The 15,000-nt window shown below is 45.7% G+C and overlaps 2 protein-coding genes across 3 annotated transcripts in view; both read right to left on the bottom strand.

Annotated features, from left to right (window-relative positions):
• The window catches only part of nup54 (nucleoporin 54), a 35,859-nt gene extending 28,223 nt beyond the window's left edge, over positions 1-7,636 (bottom strand). Inside the window, exons 1-2 of one of the 2 annotated variants that reach the window (XM_084387438.1) lie at positions 7,426-7,636; positions 4,244-4,321 (exon numbers count right to left, since the gene is read on the bottom strand). In XM_084387438.1, the coding sequence (XP_084243564.1) occupies positions 4,244-4,321; positions 7,426-7,462 (115 nt within the window). In that variant the 5' untranslated portion in view covers positions 7,463-7,636. The remainder of the gene's footprint in view (positions 1-4,243; positions 4,322-7,425) is intronic. The other variant, XM_084387439.1, reaches the window with a different exon arrangement.
• Positions 7,637-7,881: 245 nt separating this feature from the next.
• Positions 7,882-15,000, bottom strand: part of bxdc2 (brix domain containing 2) — a gene marked incomplete at its 5' end in the record, with an annotated part of 13,952 nt that continues 6,833 nt past the window's right edge. Inside the window, 2 exons of the mRNA XM_084387698.1 lie at positions 7,882-8,205; positions 12,360-12,488. Of these exons, the coding sequence (XP_084243824.1) occupies positions 7,951-8,205; positions 12,360-12,488 (384 nt within the window). The 3' untranslated portion in view covers positions 7,882-7,950. The remainder of the gene's footprint in view (positions 8,206-12,359; positions 12,489-15,000) is intronic.

Raw genomic sequence — 15,000 nt, 5'->3', positions numbered from 1 at the left:
CTTCCTCAGCCAACACACTTTCCTCTTCTCTCCTTCCTCCGCCAACACACTTTCCTCTTCTCTCCTTCCTCCGCCAACACACTTTCCTCTTCTCTCCTTCCTCCGCCAACACACTTTCCTCTTCTCTCCTTCCTCAGCCAACACACTTTCCTCTTCTCTTCTTCCTCAGCCAACACACTTTCCTCTTCTCTCCTTCCTCAGCCAACACACTTTCCTCTTCTCTCCTTCCTCCGCCAACACACTTTCCTCTTCTCTCCTTCCTCAGCCAACACACTTTCCTCTTCTCTCCTTCCTCAGCCAACACACTTTCCTCTTCTCTTCTTCCTCAGCCAACACACTTTCCTCTTCTCTCCTTCCTCCGCCAACACACTTTCCTCTTCTCTCCTTCCTCCGCCAACACACTTTCCTCTTCTCTCCTTCCTCAGCCAACACACTTTCCTCTTCTCTCCTTCCTCCGCCAACACACTTTCCTCTTCTCTCCTTCCTCCGCCAACACACTTTCCTCTTCTCTCCTTCCTCAGCCAACACACTTTCCTCTTCTCTCCTTCCTCAGCCAACACACTTTCCTCTTCTCTCCTTCCTCAGCCAACACACTTTCCTCTTCTCTCCTTCCTCCGCCAACACACTTTCCTCTTCTCTCCTTCCTCCGCCAACACACTTTCCTCTTCTCTCCTTCCTCAGCCAACACACTTTCCTCTTCTCTCCTTCCTCAGCCAACACACTTTCCTCTTCTCTTCTTCCTCAGCCAACACACTTTCCTCTTCTCTCCTTCCTCAGCCAACACACTTTCCTCTTCTCTCCTTCCTCAGCCAACACACTTTCCTCTTCTCTCCTTCCTCCGCCAACACACTTTCCTCTTCTCTCCTTCCTCCGCCAACACACTTTCCTCTTCTCTCCTTCCTCCGCCAACACACTTTCCTCTTCTCTCCTTCCTCCGCCAACACACTTTCCTCTTCTCTCCTTCCTCCGCCAACACACTTTCCTCTTCTCTCCTTCCTCCGCCAACACACTTTCCTCTTCTCTCCTTCCTCCGCCAACACACTTTCCTCTTCTCTCCTTCCTCCGCCAACACACTTTCCTCTTCTCTCCTTCCTCAGCCAACACACTTTCCTCTTCTCTCCTTCCTCCGCCAACACACTTTCCTCTTCTCTCCTTCCTCCGCCAACACACTTTCCTCTTCTCTCCTTCCTCCGCCAACACACTTTCCTCTTCTCTCCTTCCTCCGCCAACACACTTTCCTCTTCTCTCCTTCCTCCGCCAACACACTTTCCTCTTCTCTCCTTCCTCAGCCAACACACTTTCCTCTTCTCTCCTTCCTCCGCCAACACACTTTCCTCTTCTCTCCTTCCTCCGCCAACACACTTTCCTCTTCTCTCCTTCCTCAGCCAACACACTTTCCTCTTCTCTCCTTCCTCAGCCAACACACTTTCCTCTTCTCTTCTTCCTCAGCCAACACACTTTCCTCTTCTCTCCTTCCTCAGCCAACACACTTTCCTCTTCTCTCCTTCCTCAGCCAACACACTTTCCTCTTCTCTCCTTCCTCCGCCAACACACTTTCCTCTTCTCTCCTTCCTCCGCCAACACACTTTCCTCTTCTCTCCTTCCTCCGCCAACACACTTTCCTCTTCTCTCCTTCCTCCGCCAACACACTTTCCTCTTCTCTCCTTCCTCCGCCAACACACTTTCCTCTTCTCTCCTTCCTCCGCCAACACACTTTCCTCTTCTCTCCTTCCTCCGCCAACACACTTTCCTCTTCTCTCCTTCCTCCGCCAACACACTTTCCTCTTCTCTCCTTCCTCCGCCAACACACTTTCCTCTTCTCTCCTTCCTCAGCCAACACACTTTCCTCTTCTCTCCTTCCTCCGCCAACACACTTTCCTCTTCTCTCCTTCCTCCGCCAACACACTTTCCTCTTCTCTCCTTCCTCCGCCAACACACTTTCCTCTTCTCTCCTTCCTCCGCCAACACACTTTCCTCTTCTCTCCTTCCTCCGCCAACACACTTTCCTCTTCTCTCCTTCCTCAGCCAACACACTTTCCTCTTCTCTCCTTCCTCCGCCAACACACTTTCCTCTTCTCTCCTTCCTCCGCCAACACACTTTCCTCTTCTCTCCTTCCTCCGCCAACACACTTTCCTCTTCTCTCCTTCCTCCGCCAACACACTTTCCTCTTCTCTCCTTCCTCCGCCAACACACTTTCCTCTTCTCTCCTTCCTCAGCCAACACACTTTCCTCTTCTCTCCTTCCTCCGCCAACACACTTTCCTCTTCTCTCCTTCCTCCGCCAACACACTTTCCTCTTCTCTCCTTCCTCAGCCAACACACTTTCCTCTTCTCTCCTTCCTCAGCCAACACACTTTCCTCTTCTCTCCTTCCTCCGCCAACACACTTTCCTCTTCTCTCCTTCCTCCGCCAACACACTTTCCTCTTCTCTCCTTCCTCAGCCAACACACTTTCCTCTTCTCTCCTTCCTCCGCCAACACACTTTCCTCTTCTCTCCTTCCTCCGCCAACACACTTTCCTCTTCTCTCCTTCCTCAGCCAACACACTTTCCTCTTCTCTCCTTCCTCAGCCAACACACTTTCCTCTTCTCTCCTTCCTCCGCCAACACACTTTCCTCTTCTCTCCTTCCTCAGCCAACACACTTTCCTCTTCTCTCCTTCCTCAGCCAACACACTTTCCTCTTCTCTCCTTCCTCAGCCAACACACTTTCCTCTTCTCTCCTTCCTCCGCCAACACACTTTCCTCTTCTCTCCTTCCTCAGCCAACACACTTTCCTCTTCTCTCCTTCCTCAGCCAACACACTTTCCTCTTCTCTCCTTCCTCCGCCAACACACTTTCCTCTTCTCTCCTTCCTCAGCCAACACACTTTCCTCTTCTCTCCTTCCTCAGCCAACACACTTTCCTCTTCTCTCCTTCCTCCGCCAACACACTTTCCTCTTCTCTCCTTCCTCAGCCAACACCCTTTCCTCTTCTCTCCTTCCTCAGCCAACACACTTTCCTCTTCTCTCCTTCCTCAGCCAACACACTTTCCTCTTCTCTCCTTCCTCAGCCAACACACTTTCCTCTTCTCTCCTTCCTCAGCCAACACACTTTCCTCTTCTCTCCTTCCTCCGCCAACACACTTTCCTCTTCTCTCCTTCCTCAGCCAACACACTTTCCTCTTCTCTCCTTCCTCAGCCAACACCCTTTCCTCTTCTCTCCTTCCTCAGCCAACACACTTTCCTCTTCTCTCCTTCCTCAGCCAACACACTTTCCTCTTCTCTCCTTCCTCAGCCAACACACTTTCCTCTTCTCTCCTTCCTCCGCCAACACACTTTCCTCTTCTCTCCTTCCTCAGCCAACACACTTTCCTCTTCTCTCCTTCCTCCGCCAACACACTTTCCTCTTCTCTCCTTCCTCAGCCAACACACTTTCCTCTTCTCTCCTTCCTCAGCCAACACACTTTCCTCTTCTCTCCTTCCTCAGCCAACACACTTTCCTCTTCTCTCCTTCCTCAGCCAACACACTTTCCTCTTCTCTCCTTCCTCAGCCAACACACTTTCCTCTTCTCTCCTTCCTCAGCCAACACACTTTCCTCTTCTCTCCTTCCTCAGCCAACACACTTTCCTCTTCTCTCCTTCCTCAGCCAACACACTTTCCTCTTCTCTCCTTCCTCCGCCAACACACTTTCCTCTTCTCTCCTTCCTCCGCCAACACACTTTCCTCTTCTCTCCTTCCTCAGCCAACACACTTTCCTCTTCTCTCCTTCCTCAGCCAACACACTTTCCTCTTCTCTCCTTCCTCCGCCATCGTATCTGCTAACGGCACAGTGTCGCAACTAAATTGACACCTCACAAATCAATCTGAGCGTAGCTGACACTGCCTGGGGCTTCACCTGATTGGCCAAATAGCATGAACGCGCCAACCATGTCTTCAGGGCTAAACGTGATCAAACGTTTATTACGTGTGCGTGTAATAAACTGCTTTCCCTTATTCAGCGTGTCAGGCTGTCTGTTGTGTTCATCGCACGAGTTCATATCGCGATGACAATGAAAATTCGATGTATCGTTCAGCCCTAACACACACACACACACACACACACACACACACACACACACACGAGGAGAGAGACCAGAGTTAGAGAGAGCTGAGGCGTGTTACACACACACACACACACACACACACACACACACACACACACACGAGGAGAGAGACCAGAGTTAGAGAGAGCTGAGGCGTGTTACACACACACACACACACTCACCCGCGCTACCGGATCCGAACCCGAAGCCCGTGGACGCGGATGTCGTGGTCGCGGCTCCGAAGCCAGTGCCAGAAAGACCTGTAACCATGACAACAATCAATCGCTACTCGTCACACAGGGAGCGACGCGAGTGCTAAAGGGCTGCATCTCAATCACACACTTCCCTACAAACACGTCTGAATCCCCGGATGACCTGGATGATTCTGCTATCCCATGATGCCACGGGAGAGGACTAGCGAACACACGACTCAGGTCACGTGATCTGTGGCGAATGCAGTGTCCGGGTTACACTCATGAGGTGCGTTGCGTTCGACAGTAAGTGCACTGCACAGTCCAATCCGAAGGGAGCGAACATGCTCAGTTCTACCAGCGTAGGGAACAAGGGAACATCCATACATCACTTCACAGGGAGCGCTCGCGTCACCAGTCTCAGCTAACCTTAGCAAACGGCTCCGAGTTCGTGTGCGCTTGAGTATTAAATTAAACAATTAAACAATTAAATTAAATTAAAATTAAACAATTAAATATTGTTATTATTATACGAACTAGAGTGTTTATGAATGGTTGGGGTCATGGCCGTAGCCAGCTATGAGGTTACCGAGGGTTAGGGTTAGGGCTGGGGTTAGGGTTAGGGCTGGGGTTAGGGTGTGCAGGCAAAGGAACAACACTCATGCTAGACTCTTATTTTAGAAGACGTGTGTGAAAGCGTGTGAGTCTTCTATCAGTGCCTGAGAACAACACGCCGTCCTCATCCAGTATCCACGGCCAGATGAGATGCTGTCAAGGTTTATGTCAGTGTCATTATTCTAACGTCATTTGTGTCACTATATTTCTAATGACTGTGGTCTCACATACCAACTTATTTTATATTAACAAAAACTATTTTGGAACTGCTACCTTATACTCTCTATTCATCATCAGTATGTGCCATATTCTCATATACAGTACTGAGGCTATACGGGCCATTCTACAGAATTGGGTCAAAGTTGGAAACGTCTTAATGTTTTTTTTTGTTTGTTTTTTTACAAATTTTGTACGTTTGCAAATTGTTTAATATCCAAGGTAGGATTTCCTCTCCCCAAATTTTTCACTACCGAAACACAATAATAAATAATTTAATAAGAAGGCTTATATTGACCTATTCATATAATGTTTACATCTACCTTTGCAATAAAATGAAAACAAATAAATAAATAAAAAGTTTTCACAGGTAAATCAATAACAATTACAATTTTGACAATATTTCAAGTGTAATTTACAAGATTTGTTTTATTTTTGAATCCAATCTTTCTTTGTAAAAGGCATTAAGTTAATCATACTGATTTCAAAGTTAAGGATTCATTACAATCACTATAATAACACCTTAGCTGATAATTCAATATACCTTATTGTTAGACTAAACATGCATGTTCTGGTAGTGACAGTATTGGTTTCCACATCACATTACAGAATTTAAAAAAACCTACTAAAACATACTAAGATATTAATGATTTGCATAACTGTACAAAAAATGTGTTTATTTCCCCCAAATAAATGAATATGTTCCCTTTTGTCACTACCAAACCAATGATGACATGTTTGGGTCAGTTCGGGACAGCCACCTCCCAACTGAAAGTACCCAATAAATGATGATTTTATATATATTAAGCTTACTAATGTTTTAGATATTATTGTGGGATTCGGTAGATACTAGAAGGATCTTTGTAAACATCTAAGATTTGAAGACTTAAATGCTTCTTAAATGTGTTTTTTGTGGGACAGCATTTGCACCAGTTCTGCAGAATGGCCCATTTAGGTCTAATTCCTAAAAATATAAAGAATAAAGGGTCGCAGCTTAATGTCCATGAGGACACGTGGGTCCAACGGCCTAACCAGTGGAGAACCACTGCATTAGAGCACAGGCAAAGTTATTATTACTAATCCATATATAGCAATGTTTAATATGGAAATATAATACAGTAAGATTGTTACATCTCAAATTTAGATGCAATAAAGAAGGTCTAATTTAACATTGTTTATCCTCCAGAACAGACAGAACGGAGAGAGTGTAGAATGGCAAAATACGGTAGATGTATTTCTTTAAAGAATCAAAAAGCCTAAATTGAAAGATCAGGAAGACGGATATGAGGACAAAGAGGAGAGGGAGAGGATAGAGATCAGAAGGAGACACATGAGATGTCAAAAAGACAAAAAGAATGACAAAAGAATGTCTGTCTATTTAAAAGTTTAGGCTGTATAGTGTATATAATGAGTTGCATTTGTGTTATTAATAGCATAATTCTCAACACCAAACCCTGGACCGCACTCATGTTCTAACCCTGGTTACGGCCTTGGTTGGGGTGATGAATGTTACATTTCCATATTCTATTGTATAAATATGTTAAATTAAAAGTGTTGAGAAGCTGTTATTTTTTTATTGTACTTTATTTACCTCAGGAATGTTTGCTATGGGAACGACAGCGCACATTTTACAGTTAACCAGATAAAAATGTTTTTTTTTTTTTCATATTGAATGACAGTTACAGTACATCTTCAAATGTGTATAGACCTTATGCGCCAGAGAAAACCCTAACCCCTAACCCTACTCTAACCCCTAACCCCTAACCCTAGTCCACTTAGACTGATATAAGTCCCCGTGTTAGGGAGTAGGGAGCAGGGAACACTGCGCAGGGACCCTGTCGAACGGAACGCATCTATACTGTATAATGTAGAACATACTGGTTTAGCGGTCGTGAAGTAATTACTGACTCAAAACAAGTATTAGGTGGAGAAGATGCGATTTCGGACGCAGCCCAGCTGATGATGACGTAACCAGTGCTGCTGATGATGATGATGATGATTGGCGGGAGTTTAACCGAAGCCTCACGCGACGTTGTTGTTGTTGTTGAAGCGCCGAAACCAAACGAAGTGGATGTGAATGATTTAAATGAGAAGCCTAGAGTGTCATCATCACCATCACCATCACCATCACCACAGCGGACTCATGAACACACCGATCGGCGACAACAGCTGAAATAACACTATAATGAGACGCGTCTCGTGCGCTCAGTCCGCGGCTGCTCCCGTCAATCAGCGAGAACACAGCTCTCAGAGATGTGCCACTTGATGAATATACTCGACAGCTTTTGAGACGAAACTGTGAATGTTTATCAGGATTCAAGAAATAGATTAATTCCACTCACTCGCGTTGCCTGCCGCGCCGCCGAAGTTGAACGCCATGTTTCCGGTCCTGCCACTAAACAGTCCGACCGGAAACAAAGAACATGAGCAAGTGGTTCCGGCGCGCAGCTCAAGCCACACACTCCAGATATCTGTCTAACCCAAGAAATGATTCACACACTCCAGATATCTGTCTAACCCAAGAAATGATCCACACACTCCAGATATCTGTCTAACCCAAGAAATGATCCACACACTCCAGATATCTGTCTAACCCAGGAAATGATTCAGTATAACCAGTAAGAGATTCAGCTTCATTGAGCTCTCTGTGAATAATGTTTGCGGCTGCTTTTGATAAAAACCTGCTATAATCATTAAAACATATGTCAGTTTTAACTTTTGAAATGGTCATTATTGAGTTATAGTGTCAATCTTGTGCATCTGTTTCACAGACCTTGATGAATCAGAATCAACACATCTTTGAACTTTAATAAAAAGCTTTATTAACACATTGTTAACAGATAAACAGGAGCATGAAAACAACGAGATCATCGCAGGCCCTTGCGCTTCATCAGCTTCTTCTTCTTGAGCTCGCTGAGCTTCTTCTTCTTCTGGCCCTGGGGTTCGGGGGCCTCCAGCTGGATCTGGGCTGGTTTGGGGTCCCCCGGCGTCAGGAACACGTCGTCCGTCACGTCCTGCGGCATCACTTCCTGTTCCTCTGAGCGCTTCTCCTTGCGGATCTCCTTCACCATCTGCCTCTCCTTCTGCCTTTGGGCCGTGGCCAGCCGGATCATCCGCCGGTGCTACACACACACACACACACACACACACACACACACACACACACACACACAATACAGTATTATTCATATAGCACGTCTAAAAACAACTGGTGTTGACCAACGTGTTTTACAAAAGCCAAGGAAACAAACAATAATATAGAATACACAAAACAGTAAAGCAAAATAAAGAACAGTAAAACACAAACTATGAACCTATGAAGGTAAAATATTACAATAATGATAATCAAGAAATGTTGGAAGCAATTGAAAAAAATATATACGTTTTCAAGGTGGCTTTAAAAATAGAGAAAGTTAGTGTGGATCTGATGCGAGCCGGGCCGGGTTACCCACAGACGGGACTGGGCGAGAGCCCTGGGGCACCAGATTATTTAGAGAATGGCTAAATCTTTAAAATAGTTGTTTTGTATATATATATATATATATATTATTTTGCTGGAAGAGATGCAGATACAAAATGAACAGTTGATGATACAATATATACCGAGAGAATATAAAGCAGCATATAGAGAGTAGCGATTGGCTCAGGCCGCAGTGGGTTAGCCCCTCCCCCAGTCAGAGCGGAGCCCGCAGGCTTATACATCACATTCAGATGCAGCATCAGATTAGCGGTTGTGTGAAACGTAAATTAAAATGAGAAGATATCACGACCCATAGCTATGGAAGTAAAATAATGTCAAATGTTTCTGAAATAAAAAGCCTGTTGAATTGCACTACTTGAAAAAAACAGGCCTAACATTAACCATGCTTGCATTTAATGCAGTGTATTTTTAGGGCTTGCATTTTTATGGGCTGAAATTCAACATGGTTGAATATTTAAGCTGTGAATATTTCAATTAAAAACATTTCAAACACATTTTCATTATTAAAAATTCAATAATCCATATTCACCTTTCAGATTTCACTTCCAAAATATTCAAACTGTTTAAAAATACAACCTATAATATTCAACAGGCAATTTTCGGTCCATTTTATTTCGCTTCCACAAATTCAGTGGTTCAAATTCGACAGAAAATTCTACGTTGACGTCCAGGAACTGCAGGAAAAGCAGTAGATTGCCGAGCACATCCTCTCCATCTGCTGTTAGTCGACCTCACCAGCAGGGGGTGCAAGCGCGTGTTGTAGACGAAGACCAGCAACAGTTAGAGCAAGCCATTCATTCACAAAACTCATTTACAGCAATGTAAGTGTATCTGTGATTATTATGACAGCTGTTTTATGTTAAATTCAGTGTAAATTAATTTGGCATTATTTTACTTCCATGCATGGCCACCCTTCAAAAAGAACCAGCAATATCAAGGTTTTTCTTCGGAATGAAGAAACGGCAGAGACATCGATCGGCATCACCAGCAGAAGGCCCTAGCAGCGAAGAACGGCCTCAACACGCCTGAAGCAGCAGCTAATGTGAGCAAAGGCGGGAACACAAAGTCTAGACACATTTGTTCTGCTAAAGGTAAGGATTATTTACCATTATTTCTGGGCAAATATGTGGCACTGTTGTCGATTTGAAATGGTTTTGTCTTTTAGCTGGTGGCTTAGTTTGAGATGCTTATTACATGCTTTAGTTTCAGTCGGACTGAATTCATTCCGATTGATGAATCTGAATGAAGTGTTTACATGAACGCTGAACATGTGATCGGGTTGATGTGCGCGTTTATACCCAAGCTTAAAATAGGAATAGGTATACTGCACAAATATAGAGGGTTTCCTGCTGTTTGAGCATAATACCCTTATAACCCTAATAACCCTAATAACAGTAGGCTTAATATTTATCCATTTCTGGTCATAATTTGGGGATAGTGAGCACATGACCGTTGTTGTACCCTGTTTTATCACGCAGTAAACCCCCCCTCTCTCCTCGCGCCCAAAAGCAGTGGTCTGTGGATGAGAACCCGAAACGAGGCCTGGTGGGACGTTGTCCTGCTCCACTTCACAGACACTGAGTGAAAGGAGAAGTATAGAATGGCGGGACACTCATTTATATGACACTTTATTCAGCAGGATGAACAGCTCGTTCAGCGCGTCACACGTCATTACGCTACTTCAGTGTCATTGAACATACGCAGTCCTTTCAGGTTCGGTTTCAATCCGATCAAGTGTTTTCATGTTCTCTCGATCGGATTAGAAAAGGAATAAATCACCCCTTTCAATCCGATCGAATTTTCATTCAGATCGAGCTCAATCGGATTAACAAAGCTGTTTACATGAAGGCTTTTCAGTATTTCAGCAGTCCGATTGAGCCGTCAATCCCATTACTAATGGATTTGGTTGCATTTAAACTTTTTTTTTTGGTGTGTGGGGGTGGGGGGTGGGGGGCACTTACAATGTGGTCAACCCTAGGGCACTACACTGTGTTAATCCGGGCCGGTAGGCCTTTCCATAACTCAGGGCCGACTTCAGTGTGAGCAGAGCGAGGAAGAGGAGGAGGAGTGAGGAAGAGGAGGAGGAGTGAGGAAAAGGAGTGAGGAAGAGGAGGAGGAGTGAGGAAGAGCTCTTACAGTATTGGGGGGCTGGTAGTGAGGAAGAGGAGGAGTGAGGAAGAGCTCTTACAGTATTGGGGGGCTGGTAGTGAGGAAGAGGAGGAGTGAGGAAGAGCTCTTACAGTATTGGGGGGCTAGTAGTGAGGAAGAGGAGGAGTGAGGAAGAGCTCTTACAGTATTGGGGGGCTGGTAGTGAGGAAGAGGAGGAGGAGTGAGGAAGAGCTCTTACAGTATTGGGGGGCTGGTAGTGAGGAAGAGGAGGAGGAGTGAGGAAGAGCTCTTACAGTATTGGGGGGCTGGTAGTGAGGAAGAGGAGGAGTGAGGAAGAGCTCTTACAGTATTGGGGGGCTGGTAGTGAGGAAGAGGAGGAGTGAGGAAGAGCTCTTACAGTATTGGGGGGCTGGTAGTGAGGAAGAGGAGGAGTGAGGAAGAGCTCTTACAGTATTGGGGGGCTGGTAGTGAGGAAGAGGAGGAGGAGTGAGGAAGAGCTCTTACAGTATTGGGGGGCTGGTAGTGAGGAAGAGGAGGAGGAGTGAGGAAGAGCTCTTACAGTATTGGGGGGCTGGTAGTGAGGAAGAGGAGGAGGAGTGAGGAAGAGCTCTTACAGTATTGGGGGGCTGGTAGTGAGGAAGAGGAGGAGGAGTGAGGAAGAGCTCTTACAGTATTGGGGGGCTGGTAGTGAGGAAGAGGAGGAGGAGTGAGGAAGAGCTCTTACAGTATTGGGGGGCTGGTAGTGAGGAAGAGGAGGAGGAGTGAGGAAGAGCTCTTACAGTATTGGGGGGCTGGTAGTGAGGAAGAGGAGGAGAGGAAGAGGAGGAGGAGTGAGGAAGAGCTCTTACAGTATTGGGGGGCTGGTAGTGAGGAAGAGGAGGAGTGAGGAAGAGCTCTTACAGTATTGGGGGGCTAGTAGTGAGGAAGAGGAGGAGTGAGGAAGAGCTCTTACAGTATTGGGGGGCTGGTAGTGAGGAAGAGGAGGAGGAGTGAGGAAGAGCTCTTACAGTATTGGGGGGCTGGTAGTGAGGAAGAGGAGGAGGAGTGAGGAAGAGCTCTTACAGTATTGGGGGGCTGGTAGTGAGGAAGAGGAGGAGTGAGGAAGAGCTCTTACAGTATTGGGGGGCTGGTAGTGAGGAAGAGGAGGAGTGAGGAAGAGCTCTTACAGTATTGGGGGGCTGGTAGTGAGGAAGAGGAGGAGTGAGGAAGAGCTCTTACAGTATTGGGGGGCTGGTAGTGAGGAAGAGGAGGAGGAGTGAGGAAGAGCTTTTACAGTATTGGGGGGCTGGTAGTGAGGAAGAGGAGGAGGAGTGAGGAAGAGCTCTTACAGTATTGGGGGGCTGGTAGTGAGGAAGAGGAGGAGGAGTGAGGAAGAGCTCTTACAGTATTGGGGGGCTGGTAGTGAGGAAGAGGAGGAGGAGTGAGGAAGAGCTCTTACAGTATTGGGGGGCTGGTAGTGAGGAAGAGGAGGAGGAGTGAGGAAGAGCTCTTACAGTATTGGGGGGCTGGTAGTGAGGAAGAGGAGGAGGAGTGAGGAAGAGCTCTTACAGTATTGGGGGGCTGGTAGTGAGGAAGAGGAGGAGAGGAAGAGGAGGAGGAGTGAGGAAGAGCTCTTACAGTATTGGGGGGCTGGTAGTGAGGAAGAGGAGGAGAGGAAGAGGAGGAGGAGTGAGGAAGAGCTCTTACAGTATTGGGGGGCTGGTAGTGAGGGTTCTCGTACAGTGTCGGTCCACCGAAGCTCCCCTGGAAGATCTTGATGAGGTTCAGGACGAAACGAGGGCCGATCTCCACCAGAGACGCGTCTTCCTCAATGATCTGTGGAGAGAGAGAGAGTTCACACACACGGCTGAGGGTGAGTGTGTGTGTGAGTGTGTGTGTGTGTGTGTGTGTGTGTGTGTGTCTGTATGTGGCGGAAGACAAAACTTGTAGTCCATTATAACATCTACAAAGACAGCCTTCATGCTTTCAATATGGAACTAGGCAAAGCTAGACAGACTTTCTTCTCAAATATTATAAACAGTAATTTAAACACACACACTCTTTTTGCTACTGTAGAGAGACTGACAAACCCCCCAAGCCAGATTCCCAGTGAAATGCTCTCAGACAACAAGTGCAGTGAGTTTGCTTCTTTCTTCTCTGAGAAAATCAATATCAGAAAGGTGATCAGCACATCCTTGAGTTACGCTGGGGTCAGACAGATCAAACCACCTGAGAAAGTAGTTACTATGTCTGATTTCAAAGAAATTAATGGCAAAATTTTGGAAGCACCTTAAAACATCAACCTGCGCTCTTGACACACTTCCCACATCTTTTTCAAAAGTGTGTTAAACAGTTTAGAAGCAGATCTTCTAGAAGTGGTAAATGCTTCACTTCTCTCTGGGAGCTTTCCAAACTCCCTGAAAACTGCAGTTGTCAAGCCCCTCCTGAAAAAGAGCAATCTGGATAAGACCATATTAAGCAACTATAGGCCGATCTCAAATCTTCCTTTCATAGGCAAGATCATTGAAAAAGTTGTCTTCAATCAGCTGAACAAATTCTTATGCTCGAATGGATACTTTGACAATTTTCAATCTGGTTTCCGACCGCACCACAGCACAGAGACAGCGCTCATAAAGATAATAAACGATATTCGCTTAAATACTGATTCAGGCAAATTATCAGTGCTGGTACTACTCGACCTCAGTGCTGCATTTGACACTGTCGATCATAACATACTTCTGGACAGGCTGGAAAACTGGGTGGGGCTTTCTGGGATAGTCCTAAAATGGTTCAGGTCATACTTAGATGGGAGAGGTTATTATGTGAGTATAGGAGACCATAAGTCTGAGTGGACATCCATGACATGCGGAGTCCCTCAAGGCTCAATTCTTGCACCACTCCTGTTCAACCTGTATATGCTCCCAATGAGCCAAATAATGAGAAAGAACCAGATCTCTTACCACAGCTCTGCAGACGACACACAGCTCTACTTAGCCCTATCGCCTAACGATTACAGCCCCATTGACTCCCTGTGCCAATGCATTGATGAAGTCAACAGTTGGATGTGTCAAAACTTTCTTCAGTTAAACAAAGACAAAACTGAAGTCATTGCTTTTGGAAACAAAGATGAAGTTCTCAAGGTGAACGCATACCTTCACTCTAGGGGTCAAACAACTAAACATCAAGTCAGGAATCTTGGTGTGACACTAGAGTCAGACCTTAGTTTCTGTAGTCATGTCAAAGCAATAACTAAATCAGCATACTAAATTGTGCATGCTTTCATCACCAGCAGGGTGGATTACTGTAATGGACTCCTCACTGGCCTTCCCAAAAAGACCATAAGACAGTGTCAGCTCATACAGAACGCTGAGCAGAACCAGAACATATGAACATATCACACCAGTCCTCAGGTCTTTACACTGGCTCCCAGTTAAATTTAGGATTGATTTTAAAGTATTATTACTGGTATATAAATCATTCAATGGCCTAGGACCTCAATACATTGCAGATATGCTCACTGAATATAAACCCAACAGATCACTCAGATCATCAGGATCATATCAGCTAGAAATACCAAGGGTTCACTCTAAGCATGGCGAGTCCGCTTTAGCTATTATGCTGGACCAGCTTCCAGAGGAGATCAGATGTGCTCCTACAGTCACATTCACATCCAGACTCAAAACACTTCTGTTTAGCTGTGCATTTACTGAATGAGCACTGTGCCGCTGTTCCTCCGACTGTTTGTACTGTACTGTATTTTATTTTTCTAAACTGTTTTAATTATTCTTATTTCTTTTTATTATTTTAATTTCTTCTATGTAAAGCACTTTGAATTGCCATTGTGTATGAAATGTGCTATATAAATAAACTTGCCTTGTCTATGTGTGTGTGTGTGTGTGTGTCTGTGTGTGTGTGTGTGTGTGTGTGATGAACACCTGGTAGTTCCTGAATCACACTCTCTCTCTGTCTGTGTGTGTGTGTGTGTGTGTGTGTGTGTGTGTGTGTGTGTGTGTGTGTCTGTGTCTGTGTGTGTGTGTGTGTGTCTGTCTGTGTGTGTGTGTGTGTGTGTCTGTGTGTGTGTTGAACACCTGGTAGTTCCTGAACCACACTCTCTGTCTGTGTGTGTGTGTGTGTGTGTGTGTGTGTGTGTGTGTGTGTGTGTGTGTGTGTGTGTGTGTGTGTGTGTGTGTGTGTGTGTGTGTGTGTGTGTGTGTGTGTGTGTGTGTGTGTGTCTGTGTGTCTGTGTGTCTGTGTGTCTGTGTGTGTGTGTGTGATGAACACCTGGTAGTTCCTGAACCACACTCTCTGTCTGTGTGTGTGTGTGTGTGTGTGTGTGTGTGTGTGTGTG

The sequence above is a fragment of the Rutilus rutilus genome (assembly GCF_951802725.1).
Source record: "Rutilus rutilus genome assembly, chromosome: 18".
In the NCBI taxonomy this organism is placed as follows: Eukaryota; Metazoa; Chordata; class Actinopteri; order Cypriniformes; family Leuciscidae; genus Rutilus; species Rutilus rutilus.
The sequence above is the reverse complement of the archived record's forward strand: the minus strand, read 5'-3'. Positions and strand labels throughout refer to the sequence as shown.